At 42.1% G+C, this 16,731-nt stretch overlaps 5 protein-coding genes across 5 annotated transcripts; 2 read left to right on the top strand and 3 right to left on the bottom strand.

The window, feature by feature from the left end:
• Positions 1 to 420: 420 nt before the first annotated feature.
• Positions 421 to 4,156, bottom strand: IL334_001608 (uncharacterized protein; the record flags this gene model as incomplete). The annotated part of the gene is made up of 11 exons (XM_062933363.1): positions 421 to 1,030; positions 1,101 to 1,206; positions 1,274 to 1,313; positions 1,381 to 2,884; positions 2,959 to 3,025; positions 3,105 to 3,164; positions 3,260 to 3,317; positions 3,380 to 3,432; positions 3,492 to 3,607; positions 3,778 to 3,905; positions 4,028 to 4,156. 11 exons carry the CDS (start codon positions 4,154 to 4,156, stop codon positions 421 to 423), a joined length of 2,871 nt encoding a protein of 956 aa, XP_062789414.1.
• Positions 4,157 to 7,034: 2,878 nt separating this feature from the next.
• Positions 7,035 to 10,230, bottom strand: IL334_001609 (uncharacterized protein; the record flags this gene model as incomplete). The annotated part of the gene is made up of 11 exons (XM_062933364.1): positions 7,035 to 7,228; positions 7,315 to 7,464; positions 7,521 to 7,899; positions 7,962 to 8,312; positions 8,365 to 8,462; positions 8,521 to 8,611; positions 8,672 to 8,804; positions 8,858 to 8,973; positions 9,034 to 9,874; positions 9,934 to 10,063; positions 10,125 to 10,230. 11 exons carry the CDS (start codon positions 10,228 to 10,230, stop codon positions 7,035 to 7,037), a joined length of 2,589 nt encoding a protein of 862 aa, XP_062789415.1.
• A 1,383-nt stretch (positions 10,231 to 11,613) lies between these two features.
• IL334_001610 (uncharacterized protein) lies at positions 11,614 to 12,472 on the top strand (the record flags this gene model as incomplete). The annotated part of the gene is made up of 4 exons (XM_062933365.1): positions 11,614 to 11,802; positions 11,969 to 12,046; positions 12,150 to 12,386; positions 12,458 to 12,472. The coding sequence occupies 4 exons, from the start codon at positions 11,614 to 11,616 to the stop codon at positions 12,470 to 12,472; spliced, it is 519 nt and encodes a 172-aa protein (XP_062789416.1).
• Positions 12,473 to 12,748: 276 nt separating this feature from the next.
• IL334_001611 (uncharacterized protein) lies at positions 12,749 to 14,484 on the bottom strand (the record flags this gene model as incomplete). The annotated part of the gene is made up of 5 exons (XM_062933366.1): positions 12,749 to 12,808; positions 12,870 to 13,333; positions 13,414 to 13,666; positions 13,760 to 13,908; positions 13,971 to 14,484. The coding sequence occupies 5 exons, from the start codon at positions 14,482 to 14,484 to the stop codon at positions 12,749 to 12,751; spliced, it is 1,440 nt and encodes a 479-aa protein (XP_062789417.1).
• A 548-nt stretch (positions 14,485 to 15,032) lies between these two features.
• On the top strand, positions 15,033 to 16,605 carry IL334_001612 (uncharacterized protein; the record flags this gene model as incomplete). Its single annotated transcript, XM_062933367.1, has 8 exons — positions 15,033 to 15,085; positions 15,136 to 15,219; positions 15,279 to 15,323; positions 15,378 to 15,468; positions 15,542 to 15,562; positions 15,632 to 15,717; positions 15,832 to 16,191; positions 16,407 to 16,605. 8 exons carry the CDS (start codon positions 15,033 to 15,035, stop codon positions 16,603 to 16,605), a joined length of 939 nt encoding a protein of 312 aa, XP_062789418.1.
• Between the last annotated feature and the right edge of the window lie 126 nt (positions 16,606 to 16,731).

Here is a 16,731-nt window from a genome sequence, read left to right on the forward strand (position 1 = left end):
CGTTTGGTTGTTTTTGCTTGTTAGTCGTATCGTCCTATCAATACATTCCACTGAGAATGGGTTTTGGTCAATGAACAAGGATGTTATTAGATGGAATCGATGATTGCGTCATACGATATAAGACGTTGATATGCAATCTATAATCTCCATATTTCCAGAAACGTCAGAGATATTCAAGTAGGATCGTTTGATCAATTATGATGATACACCCTCTTATTCTTATTGTCGTATTCCTTTTAAAGTATTGCATTCTAATATATAAATCGTTACAACATTATAACATAGCAAATTCAAACCACTTCGTATCTAACCTTAGATATTGAAATACAGATTCTATGTATGTGTATTGCCTGAAAGCACATTCAATCCCAATTGTGATTTATAACTCTGTATGATGGAAATAATCTATAGCTATAACAATCAAGAATCTCTCGAAGGGAATAATCCACCTAGAGGAGATTCTTGATGTTGATGTTGATGTTGATTTGATTGAGACTCTTCTATTATAATCGGTGGTGAATACTGATTTCGTTGATTTTTAGTATGGTTTTGATGAGGTATAGGTGGAGTTACTTGACCTTCTTTGATATCACCTAAACTGAAATCATGATTCCAACCTGTTCCTGGTGTACTATCGTTCTTTGTTGAATCCGTCTTATTGTCCTCTGATCGATCAAGTCCATCTCCATTTGGATTTGGAGTTGGATTTGGATTCTCACGATCTTCTTCTTCAATCATGAAAGAAGAATTAGTTCCATAATTATAACCATAATTGTAATTATGATTTGATGATAATCCAATTCTACTATCCATTTCACCTGGTGTTCTCATACCGGAAGGTGTATTCGTACCGTTCCCCGCGCCAACAACACCGCTGCCGCCTCCGCCACCTGAAACTCTTGAAGATATGTTTTTGAAAAATCCAGTCGCAGTGCCTGTCATATTATTCAATTTTGATCCAGCAGGTGTATTTCCTTGTCTAGGTGAGAAAGTCCCCTTTCTGACTTTTTTACGCACGACTCTCTTGGTACTATAAAACATAAAGGTAATCAGTTTCCAAGCAAGGCCGTTTGTATGTTGAAAGTGGCTGTTGCACTTACTGCCATTCTATCACTCCATATATGATAGCGTCAAGTACACCTTGAGCCAATACCATCCATTTCGATATAGCACGTAAAGCTGTAGGTGGTTGACCGGCAAAATCGTCTGTGACAAAGAATTAAATGAGTCAATAGGAAAAAACGAGGGAACAGAGTACCAAGTCAGCACTCACAGATAAGACGAATGAGTGAAACGGAGAATAAGAACAGATACTAATGATATTGGAAAAACACCCAATTAGTGACGAACGGTATGATGGAGATTCAGAAAATGACTCACCCCAAGAGGGAACCACAACATCAATAAAGCGGTTTTTCTATTTAGATAAGATGACATTGACTCGGGAACTAATTCATAATGGTTTCCAGTATTTACCCCGGAGGCAGGTGCGAATCTATCATCTGCTGTTTCACCTGGAGGAGGTTGTGATAACATTTTCATTAAATCCCATTCACCACCTTCACCGTCATCAACGTCGTCTTCACCTTCGATTCTACTTTGTTGAGTTTGTGTTTGACTTGATATACCTCTTTCAATCTGATCTGCGTTTTTAGATGTTTTACGACTGGATGCATTCGATCGAAGATTGAGATTGGTGTTGGTGGTGTTCAGATCAGGGGTTGTAAAAGGAGAAAAATTGAAATTCGGATTATGATGTAATTGAGTAGGTGTGGAAGGTTCGGATTTTCCAGGTTGAACTCCATTCGATATCCAATCTGAACCTCCCGTACGTGAAGGTAATGATATTGTTTGTTGGAAGTGTTGACGTGTTTTATTAGTTTTCGAAAGAGAAGATCTTCTATTCATAGATCCTGATTCATCATTTGTGATTATGACTTGAGGTTGATTTTGAATTTGATCATGATTTGGGATTGAAGGTGATTGTGACATTTTTTCGATATCAACACTTTTAGGTGAAGGTGGTAATTGTACTGATTTTTTCCTTTTCTTTTCCCCTACTTGTGAATGGACAGTCTCATCCGTTGACATTCTCCTATGTTGATTTGAAGAATCCATATTGGTCATCCTCAGATTATTGTAGGTTGGTAGATTAGGAGATATTATATCCTCTGAAGGTATGCTTGGCATTCTAGGTACGTATAAACCAGGTGGAGTTGTTCTTTTATTATTGGTACTATTACCATTGGAGAAATCTTTCTCTTTCGGATCATGACTTTGAGCTGTTGAAATGGAGTTCATTCTTGAAGAAGGTGAATTTGCAAATGAAGGAGAAGCAGAAGTAGCTGAAGATCTTTTACGTGAGTTCGCTCCTGGACCAGAACCGCCACCACCCAAACTCATATTTCTAAGATTACTCCACAGTGAGTTTGTACGATTCAAATTTGAATGGGATGAAGATGAAACTGAAGGTCCACCGAATCTTTCGCCATCAACTTGAAATGGAGGTAGTTCTAATCTTTCCCAAGGTGGAATTTCTTTCATTTGTGAAGGACCATTGATAGCAGAATTGGGTTGCTTTATGTGTTCCAAAGTCAAATTGGATTCTGGGATGACGATGGGTGGAGTCGGTATCGGTGTTGAAGATGAATCATCATTTTGCTTATAGATTTCACCTTTGCTATCCCTTTTCTCCCTCTTCTTGAATATTGATTCAAATCTATCCCTGAATTCCACTCCTCCTCGACTTCTATCGAAAGATGTACTGACTGATTCGTATGGTCCAGTCACAGAATTAGATCCAGGCAATCGGATCTTATCAGGTCTTCGAAGGAATACGTATAGTTTGGCATAGAGGATGGTGATTACGATACAAACAACGCATCTGTTTCAAAAATAAGAAGTTGAATGAGTCGAGCTGTCATAGTGAAGCAAACGCAGAAATTACAGGCAACTCACCTCGGAATGAATTGCATCAATTCAGAGTATAATCCAGCATTTGCACCGTAGAAACAAAGACCTCCAGCTGTTTGACATCATTTTTCACGAATTAGTCACCAGGAACCACAGATGTTGGCACTTCAGCGACAGGTAGAGATACTCACAAGGATAATATCCATACACCTCGTAGCCTATTATCCCAATTACGATGGAAACGAGCCAGACTATATTGGAAAACACGCATAAATGGATCGCATTAGTAACAGCCATTTTTTTGTAATAATGCACATGATTGGGGATGATAAATAGATAGGCTTACCGAATGCCCACAGGAAATACCATCTTTGTTCCATCCATAGCGTGAACCAATGGAGTGGCTACGTGAGTTAACTGGATCAGCATGAAATCTCTCGAAACGATTGATGGTTGATTTACTCACATATATCAAGATCATGAAAGTCGCGATAGCTAATATAAGTGTCCATCCATGTTCTGCGGTTGAAGTAATACATCAGTCATTGCTGAGGGACCAAAAGAGAGTATGAACATACCGGTCCACAACACGGTCGTCACCATGAATCCTAATCCATCACAAGATGCAGTTCCATGAGACAGAGCATGCCCATCTCCGGTTACTGTCAAACATGAACTGATCAAACCGACGATCCTGAAATGTTGCACGAAAATATCAGCTGAGATGTCTTTTGATCATAAACCCAAAGGAAAGTATAGAGGTAGGGGGGTGGGGACGGAAAGGATGGGTGGGTGGGTGAGGTTAGTAACCAACAGACAATATCTTATCTCATCTCAAAGGATGGGGGATAAACAATCACTTACCCTAAAATGAAATCGCTAACGATCAAAGCTTGTACAATTCTTGTTCTTGTTGTACCTGGTCTACCACGAAATACTTCAAGATAAAACATAGATACCAAAATCATACCAGAACCAAGGATGGTCAGACACTATATAGAACGTCAGTCAGTCAGGCGTGCCCAAAAACCGAAAAAAAGTAAAAAAAATCGTGAGCAGAACAAGAATGACCATAGATGGATGACGGGTTTTCTTTTTGGCCACCATCACTTACTAATATGACGATGTTGACAATAGATATCCATAAATCATCGTCTGATCTTGTAACTTGATCAGCTAATGTGATTTGACCAATATGTACACTCCTATTAATCAATTCTCCCACCCCCACTCCCATAGACATCCTCGGTCCTATATGATCCACCATTTGGGAATCAGGCGAGATGATTGAATGATATTTCCTATTCCTTATACCGAGATGTTTTTGGAAGAGACCAGTTGTATCTAATTTTTCTATATTGTGGATTTTCTAGGTCGCATTGTATTTTGCATTTATCATGCACGATGCACTATTGTGATAATTCTTGTGTTGCGTGATGTGTGATCGAAATTTAACTTCTATCTTGTACAGTAAAAATGGACAGTCTATGATCTACTTTCTTATAACTGGCGAGTTTGATGGATGGATGAGAGAGAGTGAGTTACTTCTTATTTCCGCGTGATTACGTCGTTTTTACAATTGATCGTTTGATTCCAGCTAAACAAATCTCGGTTCTATATGATGACTGACCTCTAGTTGGGTGATTGAAATCTTGATTGGTTTTGAATGGGCACTACTCGTAATTAGAATATGATATATGATCCCTTCAAAAAGACCGAAGAATGTTTCAAGTATGTATATGTTGACTCCTTTTGCTTTCGTTATGGAACAAGGAAAGCGGGCCGATATATATATATATATATATAGCCTTTTTTTTAGAGTTCGTTACGTCTTTGGAATCAGCACACCCAGCGCGTACAACAGGTTTTCCGCAGTTTGTAGGTTTATAGACAAAGTTACACTTGAAGTTGAGGTAAAATAGGTAATTGAAGCAGCGAAAAGAGAGGACAGCAAGCTTGACGGGATGGATTGTATCTGTTGAATTGTATTGTTCGTTGGGCGAAGAGCTTGTTATAAGCTCTTATGGTGAACAAAAGGAAAACTCGAGGAAAAAAAGTGGAGCTTCGGGAAAATTGCCTTAAAGAATCAAGTATAGCGAACTAATTCGTAGGGGTAGTCTACTCGTATTTTGATTAAACAAATAAAGCCGATCTAACGAAATGATTCAACTTCTTTGATTGACTTGAATTGAATTGATGATCCTTTCTCACTTGGTAACAAATAAATACTTTTGATCTCATAGATCTTTTCTCGTTACCAGAAGTGCTACGAGTATTATTCAGATGTTTAGGGGATAAAGGGGAGTTTAGCTTTATGAGATGTATGATGTTATCGATCGTTTTCATATTTATACATTCACAGATCCATTTTTTTCTCTTACTCTTATTCAAAGGAAATCAAAGCCAAGACAAACAATAGTCCATAAGAAATGGAAAAACAGCATCAGGTTAAAAGGGGAATAAAGGTTAGGAGTGGTTGATAGGGATAGGGCTTGAAGGTAAAATGAGGTACAAGGATGTATAATTGTGCACTACCTGATTTTGAATAGAACTACAGGGGGTGACTACTGACTACTTGTACAATGGAGGATATCATTAAAAACTCTTGTACAACTTTTATAGGTTCAACCATATTGGGAGGGACGCGATATATTCTGCTGAATTCGCATTACCTTTTACCTGTCTGTTTGTACCATATGGCACCACAAGGCAACAGGATATCATAACCACATACGTATCTTCTTCCTGTAGGGAGGTTGCATACGGTTTATAGCCAAAAAAGGAAAAGAAGAACGACCGGAAAAACGGGGCGTAAGTGGTATCTCGGTTTAAACTTGAAATGAGCTTTAAAAAGAAGAACATATTAAAAAATGCATAAACAGAGGCGTTTTGATGATAACGTTAACGATAACGTTATTAAGGATTCTGTATGGGCGTATCACTTTCTTATCCTTTTTCTTTTCTCTTTTCTCTTTTTTGGAGGGAGGAAAGAAGGTGGGGTCCAAAGTGGAAAGAGAAAGAGAATGAAGAACGATGCGATCTTCTCCGATATCGATTATGCAATTGTCACTTTTTCATTCCCTTTATATCCAAAGAATCACCATACCTGGTAAATTAAGGTAAAATAAATACGACGAGGTGAGAAGCTAAGAAGCGTTACGAGAGGACGTACTACTACTCCTTCTTGCTTCGATACACGGGAACGTGGCGAAGTTACAAAGTGACTTCGGACAACTTTACTGCAAGGTGAAAACATATTATTTCCACTGACAGAGGCCACTTTCTCTGATAGACGTGAAGAATTTTTGGGAAAGTGCAAGTACGTAATACTGTTGTTCATTTACGCCTCTTCTCATTTTTCCCGAGACCGAAACAAGTGCAAATTGGCTTTATCATCTATTCTTGTCCTGCCATTTATCCTTGCACTTTGCTTCATCGCCCTTCCCTCCTCTCCTCGTGACTGAAGTTCTCGAGCGGTCAGAAGCATCTCTCTGTGAGTTCTGGAGCAATCATAGGCGCGCAGACAAAGCTATCCTGCCATCGTCAGAAGCCAGATCAACGATTAACTGGTGAGTCCGATCAACCGCAAAGGCTTGTTGACGGACCAAGCCAAAAATAAGTAAACATTAGTCTTGGCAACTATGTCATGCATCCCTATGTAAAGGGTTGTCTTCACCCTACCGATAACAGGTTACAAATAAACATGAGAATGCCTTATCCTGTGTACAGGAGTGATATGAGTAACGACGTGGTTCACTCGTTTATTGTCTTTACTTTGTTCTGCCGAGCGTCTCCGAAAAATCATAGGTGGTGGCTTGGGATTTCTTTGAGCCGATGACTAAGACATTTCGGGTCCCTTACATATAACAGGCAACGAGTAAATGTGATCGAGACCGAAAATGGCGAGGTAAAGCCAATTTTGGCTGAACTTGGTCACAGTTTATCATCATGGTTTTATCATCATTATCATCATTACATGGAAATGTCATTATAAATTAAAAGTCATACACACCATAAACCTGCTGCCCAAAAGAGTACGAATATAATGGGGAAGATCGAGGTTCATGAAACAGTTATTATACTTCCTTTTCTCGGCTCTGAGTCGGGAAGATCAACGAATACTAGGTCGGAATGCGTCCGTTACCGGCTATAAATCTAGCACCTTGTTCCACCGCACCTAACACTCCCATAGGTAAGAACCCTTCACCTACTCCAGCTGCTCCAGCTAAGGTGTTCATCTGAGCGAATAATTGATAATCTCTTGGGTTGATACCTGACGGTGTTGAGTACAAATGCGATCCAGCTACTAAACCGACTGAAGAAGAAACGATCTTATCAGCCTCGCTCCATCATTACCTGAATGTCACGAAGGATGTTTGTGTCGTGATCACACAAACTCACACGCAAAAGCAGCCACTACACACATTGCCACTTTGCCAACTTGATCTCTGACTGAATTATCGGTATTGTAGAAGATGTAATTGACGATGCCTGATTTGTATTGTTTACGCTGTTCAGACCAGTACGTTCTATTTCTGGAACGTGGAGAGCCTATGATAGACAATGATTAGCTTATAGGCATGTTTACTAGAATGTATATAGCGTACCGAGGATACCACGCTTCTCCCTCTCAGCTCTATTGGAATCCATCATTTCTTCTAATATTGTACATCTCATACCTAGAGCATTGGTCAACACTGTATATTCTTCGTCACAGTCGTCATCGACATCAAGAGTATTACCAAGTCGCTTGGGATGGGCATGTGAAAGTACCTCTGCTTTGTTGATAGGTTCAGGTTCGGCTGTATACGCAGGTGGATGCTCATGGGTCTGTGGAGGACCCGCTATCGATTGAGGCTCGGGTATATGAATAGGATCGGTTTGGAGACTTGCGTCTGCGTATTCACGGATACCTTCCTCAATCCGGATGATAGGTCCATCTTGGATAGATGAGTCTAGTTGAGCTGTAAATCGACCTCCCTTCTTCTGAACAGTGAAACTCATGTCAGTCACTAGGTTCGTTTGTCTGAATGACGGTAAACACTTACTCTAGTACGTTGAGTGGTAACAACTGTTTCTACGACTTCACCCTCATCACTATCCTCCTCCAGCTTTTGAGCGTCCAACAATCTTTTATTGATCTCATCTCCAAGGTTCCGAGTCAATGTACCTGGTCCAGAAGATCCGCTGGCAGTAGCTCGAAGTAACGAACCGCCAACTGCATTAGCAGCCTGGGCCCGAGCTTCGTCTAAGTCGAAGCGCATCCTGTCAATAGTCTCCTTGAGAGCTAGGTTCTCTTGCTTTTGAACATCGAGATGCGATTCGGCTTGACGCGCTACTGATATATCAGATTCGAGTCGTTTGACCTCAGATTCAAGAGCCTGTATCTCTCTGTTGAACTGAGGAGGGGAATTAGCTGGAAGTCTTCCAACGAGTGGCATATCCACTTACCTTTTCCTCGTCAGCGGCATGAGCTTGAGCATTTTCCTCTAGATCTCGGATCTCATCATCGCGATCTCTTAGTAGATCACGCAGCCTTTGAGCTTCGTCTACACAGAAAATGAGCTGCGATCGTGTAAGGCAACCAGATAAAAATATCTCACTTACCACATTGCGAGTTATACATCTTTTGCATACTTGCATGATTGGCTTTTGCGTTTTCCAAACTTCTCTGCAAGCTGATGATATCCGCTTCAAACTATCGACGCAGTCCATCAGCTTCCACCTTCGTCGGGCACTCATCTCTGTAGACACTCACTCCGGAAATCTGAATGAGCTGGGCTCTGTCTTTACCTTTTAGGTCTTTCTCGTCCTTTCTTCTTTGTGCAATTTCAGATTGCGCTTCTTCTAATCTAGCTTGAAGGTCTTCGTATAGTCTTTCATTCTCCGCTCTACAATGAATGTTAGCTATGTAAGGTTACCATATAGGCTTCATCAAGTTCACCCTTGTATGGCCAGCGTCTTCTCTGTTTCTTTCAACTTTCGTAACAACTCGGTATTTTCTTTCCGCAGCTTTGCAACTGTATCGTGTGATGTACGGAGTGAATTGGTCGATTCAGTCTATGACAGATCTCTGGTAAGCTTCCTGTGAAAGGAGACATCGTATATTGAAACGCTTACCGATATTCTGCTCAACCTTGGATTGAGCGTATCGCTTCCTACACCTACCATCCCTTGACCCATAACGTCTGCGTCTATTTCATCTAACTCATCATTATCCAGATCGGCATCATGCTGACCTGCAGGAATGAACGTATCCATTTCAGCTTGGTCAGGTTCATCGTCACCGTCGGTTTCGGGTGACTTGGCTCGAGCATGAAAGGATGTATTGTCCACCTCGTCTATAGGAGATGAAGGGGAAGTGGGTCGACTGTCGTATCTTGTCTGCCAAGGAGGGGGTGAGGTCATTGAGATTGATGCCGAGCTAGTCGATCTTCCCATTGAAGGCCTAGGTGGTTCAGGTGATTTGCGATCATCTTCATTTGACTGTCCTGTAGCACCTGAAGATCCCCTGCGTCTCCTGCTTGCCGGACTAGGTCTAGCAAATCCTCCAAAAGCTGAGGGAGGTGTGCCCCTTACTCGGGAGGAACGGGGAGAACTGAGCGTACCGTCAAATCGACTAGGATCGGAAATAGTCTGTTTTCGTATCGGTAACCAACCCGCAGGGGGAGGTGGAGCCGCGTTGATGTTCGTTGGGAACGAACGAGCGCTAGCTGGAGGTGCAGATACTTGACGTTGCGATCGAGGACGTACCTCTTCGTCATCGCCTGACGAGTTTGATGAAGAATCAGAAGGTGATTTGATACGGTCAGAATGTCGGCGCCGTCGTGAGGAAGACTCGTCAGGAGTTGACTGGACTGCCGCACGGAAAGAGGTTGGAGGCAAGGACGAGGAATGAGGGATGGCCGTCGAAGATGGAGGAGATGTCGAATGGGCAGAAGATTCACGGTTCAATACAGCTCTACATGAGAGTATTGATCAGCTGTTGCCGCCATCCAGTCTATGCAACATCTGACATACTGTAAAAATGCGAATAAGTCTGTGGGCCCAAGTTCTAAATCGGGGTATTGATCACATAGTTGTTGAACACCAACAAAGTCGGCTTCATCAAGAATCTTGATACCATGATCCCGTTCATAACCAGTCAAAACTGCGAGGTATATCGTCCCATGAGCTAAGTACTTCCAAAAAACATGCATGGAGAAGCTCACGATCAGGTAGACTGCCGGTCAAAACTGTCTCCTTATCTCCTACGAAGGTATCTAATATCTGCTGAAATTCAGCATCCGACCTCTTGTCGCCCGGAAGTAAGTTCATTGCAGAGGACTATGGGGCGAAAGTGTAGTGGAGGAAGATTGGCGTATTGGGTTATCAGAAGTATAAGAGGGATGACTATCGAAAAGCACAATATGTGTCGTCAGCGTCACTCCTTTTGCGCACGGCCCCGTGACTGGGTGTAGAAGTGCAATCGGACAACTCACCATTCCAAAGGTTTCATCAGCTAGTTGATGATCTGATTAAGCCGTATATTCGAACTAACAGGGAGGACCGTATTTATTAACGAAACGAAAGGAACGCTATATCATGATGATGGTGAGGAACGTAGGATGAGGGTTATACCGACTGGATTCATACGAGATATGAATGAAACAAGTCAATCATCACTTACTTTGAAACCACAAAACAAAGGAGAAACCGGCTGGACGCTAATGAAATCAACAAATAAACGGAATACCGTCATCATGAAAGAAGAGTCGCGTTCATTACGTAATCGGCGCATGGAAAGGCAATATTGAGTGGCAAAAAAAAGCTTAAACAGGTGGAGCGATCAAGTTCAGAAGCTGGCAAACTTGCTGACGAAAACATCGGAGATAAATAAACGCCGATGAATCCCTCTTTTACGCTGGATGATTCCCCCCCTGGATGATTCTGCCTCATTCCTTTCTGATCCTCTTTTCACTCGCTTGTAGGTTTTTCTCCTGTACGGTGACGGAATAAACCCTCACTGTATCGTTTGCACTTTGCTTTACACTGTACCATCTCACTGTAACTCACACTGACTTACTGTCACTCCCTGGAATACTCTCACTGGCTTCGAGGTTCTGGCTGCCTGTTGCTTGCTGCTTCGCTTGGTACCATTGTTTAGTTCATCAATTCAAGTATCATCAATACTACCTTTTTCTCTCTTCATACTTCAAGTCATTAAAAAACCCTTCAAGTGAGTATCATTTCTCTTCATACTTTGCAGCGTCAACACGGCATCCAGGTAGAAACGTTTGGCAGCAACATCAGGAAAAGAGCGATCACAGCAGTGGTCAGGTAGAAATGGTTGAAAATGGATAGACCGAAGGTCTAGGATCATGGGATACAAGGACAGGACGAAAGCGGATGAGACGATGGAGATGGAGAGGAGAAGATACTGGTCGGATCAAAGCAGCAAGGAAGAGACATGGGGCAATGTCTGCATCCTGACGATAAATAGGATTTGGTGAGATATCATGTCAAAACATCATCCTCATTATCTTTACAGAGTAATGAAGGGGATTGTTTCATGATATCAAAAGCAAATACCTCGGAGCTGTTGACTGGTATCTTTGATCCATTGACGGATCAGGCAATCAATCTGTTGAGAGGAATTTGGCGTGAACTGGATTATCATAATAAGAGTATTGTTTACTGATACTTTGCTATTCTATTAGGATGGGCCGATTCACTGAATACTCCGTCATCGGACGAACCCTCCCCACCGAGGCCGTTCCAGAGCCCAAGCTCTACCGAATGAGGATCTTCGCCCCTAACGAGGTCGTCGCCAAGTCCAGATACTGGTACTACCTTCGTCAATTGAAAAAGGCCAAGAAGGCTAACGGAGAGATCGTCGCTCTTAACGTTGTATGTTGGAGTTTCAACTTAGCCTGATTGAAGAAGGAAAAGGAGGAATCTTGCTGACGTTTCATCTATTCTTTTTTCTCCTTGCCATACTCGATCACTTTCTTGACTCTGCCAATCGTCATATATGCTCGATTCCAATTCCTGTCACCTTCCCTCGCTCACATAGATCCACGAGAAGAGACCTTTGAAGGTTAAGAACTTCGCCATCTGGCTCAGATACGACTCTCGATCCGGTACACACAACGTAAGTCAGCCGTTTCTTGTCGTCTCGTCACATGGATTCATATGTCGTCCCAAAATCCATGAAATACACTCCAATGCTTATGCTGACCTGTGTCTGTCAACAGATGGTCAAGGAGTTCCGAGCCCTCTCCCGAGCCGAGGCTGTCGAGGCTATGTACCAAGACATGGCTGCTCGACACCGAGCTCGATTCAGGAATGTCCAAATCCTTCGAGTTGCTGAGATTGAGAAGAAGGAGGATGTCAGACGACCTTACATCAAACAACTTCTCGAACCCGGACTCAAATTCCCTCTCCCCCACAGAAGAACCAAGAGCAAGGCTTGGTACGCCGCCAACCGACCTGTAAGTTTTCAATTCCATTCTCCTTATCCGCAACCACGTCACAGTGAGCTGATATTTGATGTGTTCAACAGGCCACCTGGGCTTAAGCTTAGCACTCCAATTAGTATCGTCAAGGAGGCTATACAATGGGTGATTAAATTTAGGTTTCGATTAGGTTTCTATTTTATGGTAGCGTGATGAACCCCTGCATTTCGACAACTTCGTTGCAATCTTGACATTCAGTTTGGAGAGCATGACACAGACAGGAAACGTTTCATTTATAATGCCTGGTCCGCAATCCAGAACTGTGAAGAGGGATTGTTGATCGCGAATCATAAGGAAAGCAAGCAGGAGCGGCTTGAGACGGACATGGGTAATCGGAATCATATTGCATTACCACCTTCAACACAAACAGCACTTCTTACAGGGTATACAACAGTTACCTGAGATCGTCACAAACTTTGATTTGCCAGCTTCCCATTCGTTATCTAAATAACAACATACTCGGAGTCTAGCATTTTCTCTATTTTGCCATTCATCTTCTATGTTGAATTCTTGACATCTGTCACAAGTGTATGAATACTCAAATAGCTTTGACAGATGATCAGGTAATGACTGAATCAAATCTTTGGACCAAGATGATCTTTCTTGATCCGATTGAAAAAAGAACGAATCACGAAACTTGTGTAAAGCTAATATACAATTATGAATCAAACTGACGTTTCTCCTGCCTTTGCGCGTACGGTATGAAAACCGGACAGGCGGACTGAGCCTCTGCGGGCTATCAAAACCATACAGATATTTACCGGCATCTGGTGTAAGTGAAGTGCCAAAATATCTTGCCCGACGAAGACGAGGAAGTCTAATCATCTTCATGGGTAGAGAGGTTAAATGATCGACGTGAAGAAGAACTAATACTTCGATATTCAGGAATGGAAATGGATTGAATTTGGGAAATGTACTCTCATCTGTAAGATGGCAAGTAGAAAGATGATGGGTCAAATCGAAATGAGCTTGTCGCCAAGCTTTGACCATGAGAAAGACTCACCCGTGAGATCGTTGTTGCCCATTTGATTGTATGATAAGTCCAAATGAGTTACTTTATCTACGCTAGACCCTACCAAATCAAACAAGGAAGGAAAGTTCAGTTCCTCCAAGAACGGATTGACGTAGATATATGGTAGATAGGATAGATCAAGTGCAGTTGGTTTTATCCGATCGTGTGACAAGGCATATTGAACTAAACGTAAGAGTAAAAAAGAGGGAATTTGATTGATGAGAGTCGCTTGATGAGAATTTACCTGAAACAATTTTTCTATCAGCCTTCACTTGGATACTATGGAAACGATAACAACGGGATGAAGAACAGATGAAACATCAGGATAGCAATTCACATAGATGGGACGGATACCGTCAGGTAAAGACAACGCGAAGTCTTTAGACGATCTGGCCGTTCTAGCTTCTTTCCCGGAGACAGTGTGGATGTAATCTCTGTTTCGGATGAGAGGTAAGAGCTTTTCTTGTATGAGATAATTCAGTATACCTGGAAGATCGTAATGATTCCCATCAGCGTTTTTGTCTTGGTGTCATATACATACTACACACCTAAACAAGACCTTATTTCCTGAGGATCCTTATCGGCTTTTCCATCTGCTTTCAACAGTCCTAAGAATTCGATCAACTTGGACCAAGGGTTCTCCTTGATGTCGACGAATTTCAGATGTGTGGGTTGCACTTTTGATTTTCCGTTTATTTTTCCTTTCCCTTTTTTGTTCACGTTCATACACCTGTAGGATGTATATGCACCATTTTCTACTAAGCTTCTTTCTCGATCAGATATTTCTAATTGCCTCTTCTCTGCCCTAATCAATTCTATATCCATTATACGCTCTCCTTGCCATCTTGATAAGATCAATAAGGCGCATATCGTGGCTTGCAATGTCTGCTCTTTCCTTCTTATAGTTCTACGAGGTGTCCAGTCTTCTTCTTCGAATGGGTTGAACAAAGTATCTTTCGATCCATCACTTGAAGACGAGCTTGTGGATGGCAACTCTTCTTTTTGATCTGATGATGACATCTCTTCTTCTTCATCGTCGGAAGAAGAGGAAGATGATGACATCTCTTTCTGGATCTCACCTGGCGACCGGCCAGACTCCGTCAGTTGAAACGAATCGTTATCATATGAGTAGGTCAGTACACCGTCACTTGAGAGATGAGATGGGTACTGATAGGAAGACTTCCTCGAGTTAATCGACATTCCGTCTGTGTCGTTCTAAAGTCTATCTCGGTTGGTGCCGTTTGTGTCGATTTTCATCCGTATAGCGAGCTATCGTGATCCCGTGCGAATCAGCCGAATCTATTTGCCAATGTAGCCTGAATGCATGGTGTATTCACCTTGGTTCATTTGCAGGCTGACTGTCTCATTTTCAAGTCGTACAGAGGTTGTTTCTCGAAGGGTGAACGTCTCGAAGTGAGGAAGCGCATTTCCGCCGGAAAAGGCGCTTATCATTCGATCGGATCAGATTGTTTCATCAACACGAATGAAATAACCGGTCCAACTCACATTTTCTAGACATCCACTACTCAGTACTGTTGCTTCACTTACATAGCCTGTCTGTACAGCTTCAATCACATTAAGAGTACTGTAGGAGGTCGCTCAGCTACATCATGGGGCCGAGTATAGAGTCACTTCTTCCTCCTCTGACACCCGAATCATTACGGTAGGTAAACCTTCGTTTCATGATCATTCAAGCTAAGAATGGGTTTTCAGATGTATCTATCGACTTCAGCGATATGTACCTCCAGTTGAAAGTAGGCGAATCCCAAGGAAGAGATCAGCGGCTGTAGCTGTAGTGTATGATATTCTCCCTTGCGGTCCAGAAAACAAGACACTAACATGATTGGGGAAATCAGTTTGTTCGTTGGTCGTTTAGGCGATTTATATGTCCTTCTATCCACGTAAGATGATTTGAGGATACTAATCAGTCTGCACAGCTTACCTGGTAATTGTAGCCGTGCGGGAGATATGCGGACTTACGCTCATGATACGGCTTTGCCAGGAGGTAAATATGAGGAAGGCGATGTTGATCCGGAAGGAACGGCTGTGAGTATTGTCCCATCTGGGAATGAAGATTAGTCATGAAGTTCAGCTGATCATGGCCATATTTTTGAGATAGAGGAGAGAAGCATTTGAAGAGGTCAGTTGTCACAGGCTCCTCTTCGGTAAAATGAGCATGAATGCTGATATTGGAATTTGAAATAAATAGATTGGATTACCCATGGATAGAGAGAAAGTGGTGAAATTATGTGAAATGGAGAAATTCATGACTGGAAATTCGTTGATTGTGACTCCGTGAGTACCATTAGCATAGATGATTATTTTTTCAAGGCGCTACAATTCTCAGACCGAGCTTATTGCTCTAATTAGCTTGAGGAGGACGATAGACTGATATGATCAATTGATCAGTGTTATACTCATCGTGACGGATCATACATTATCACCCCTCCTAAACCCTTCTGAAGTCGGACGATTATTTTCAATGCCATTAAGTGCATTCTTACATTCCAGACCATCCCAAATCCCTTCATTTCACTATAGGATCTCACATCGACTTTCAAAGATCCCTTATTGGGTTATCGATAATATACCACCACCCCCGCCGGTCCTCTATGCCCAAGGTCTGGGAGGGGAAGATGTGATTGGCGGTAAAGAAGGTAGGTTTTACGGGTATAGAGATATTCAATGGGGTGAAGGGAAAGTAAGGTTTCATAGATTCTTGACAGGACGAGAATCGGAAGGTGTTAAACCTGTTTATGGATTGACTGCGTGAGTAAATGAAAATCCTCTTTTTCGTGTATGCTGGACAACCCTTTGTTGCTGTTCATGTTACGGTGGAAATACTCGTTATCTCCCGTCCTCTTTCTTGTGACCGGGTTGCAGTGTCACCCAAGATTCACTATTTCAGTACGACTCTGATCGCATCCTACGGATGCCAGCTCCGAAGACCGAATTAATATTGAAGTGTTTCGTGGTGTTTTTAGCGCAATCCTCATACATTCTGCTTCGATAGGATACGATCAAGCTCCTGATTTCGACGTACAAGCTCCCGGACAAAAATCGATGATGGAAAGGATGACGCACGAGATACGGCAGGGTGAAGGACCTTTGAGAAGAGCAGTGGATCAAGAGGGTTTATGGGAAGACTGGAAAGGCGATCAAGACGTGAAAGCAAAATTATAATTTTTGCTGACAAGCTCCTATGTTTTGTAATTCTGATCAAATTGTTTGAAATACGGATTGTTGTATAAGCTGCAGTATGTATGCATGAGTATGTATAACAGTATCTATATACATGCACTCAAGAAT

The sequence above is a fragment of the Kwoniella shivajii genome, chromosome 2 (assembly GCF_035658355.1).
Source record: "Kwoniella shivajii chromosome 2, complete sequence".
Lineage (NCBI taxonomy): Eukaryota > Fungi > Basidiomycota > Tremellomycetes > Tremellales > Cryptococcaceae > Kwoniella > Kwoniella shivajii.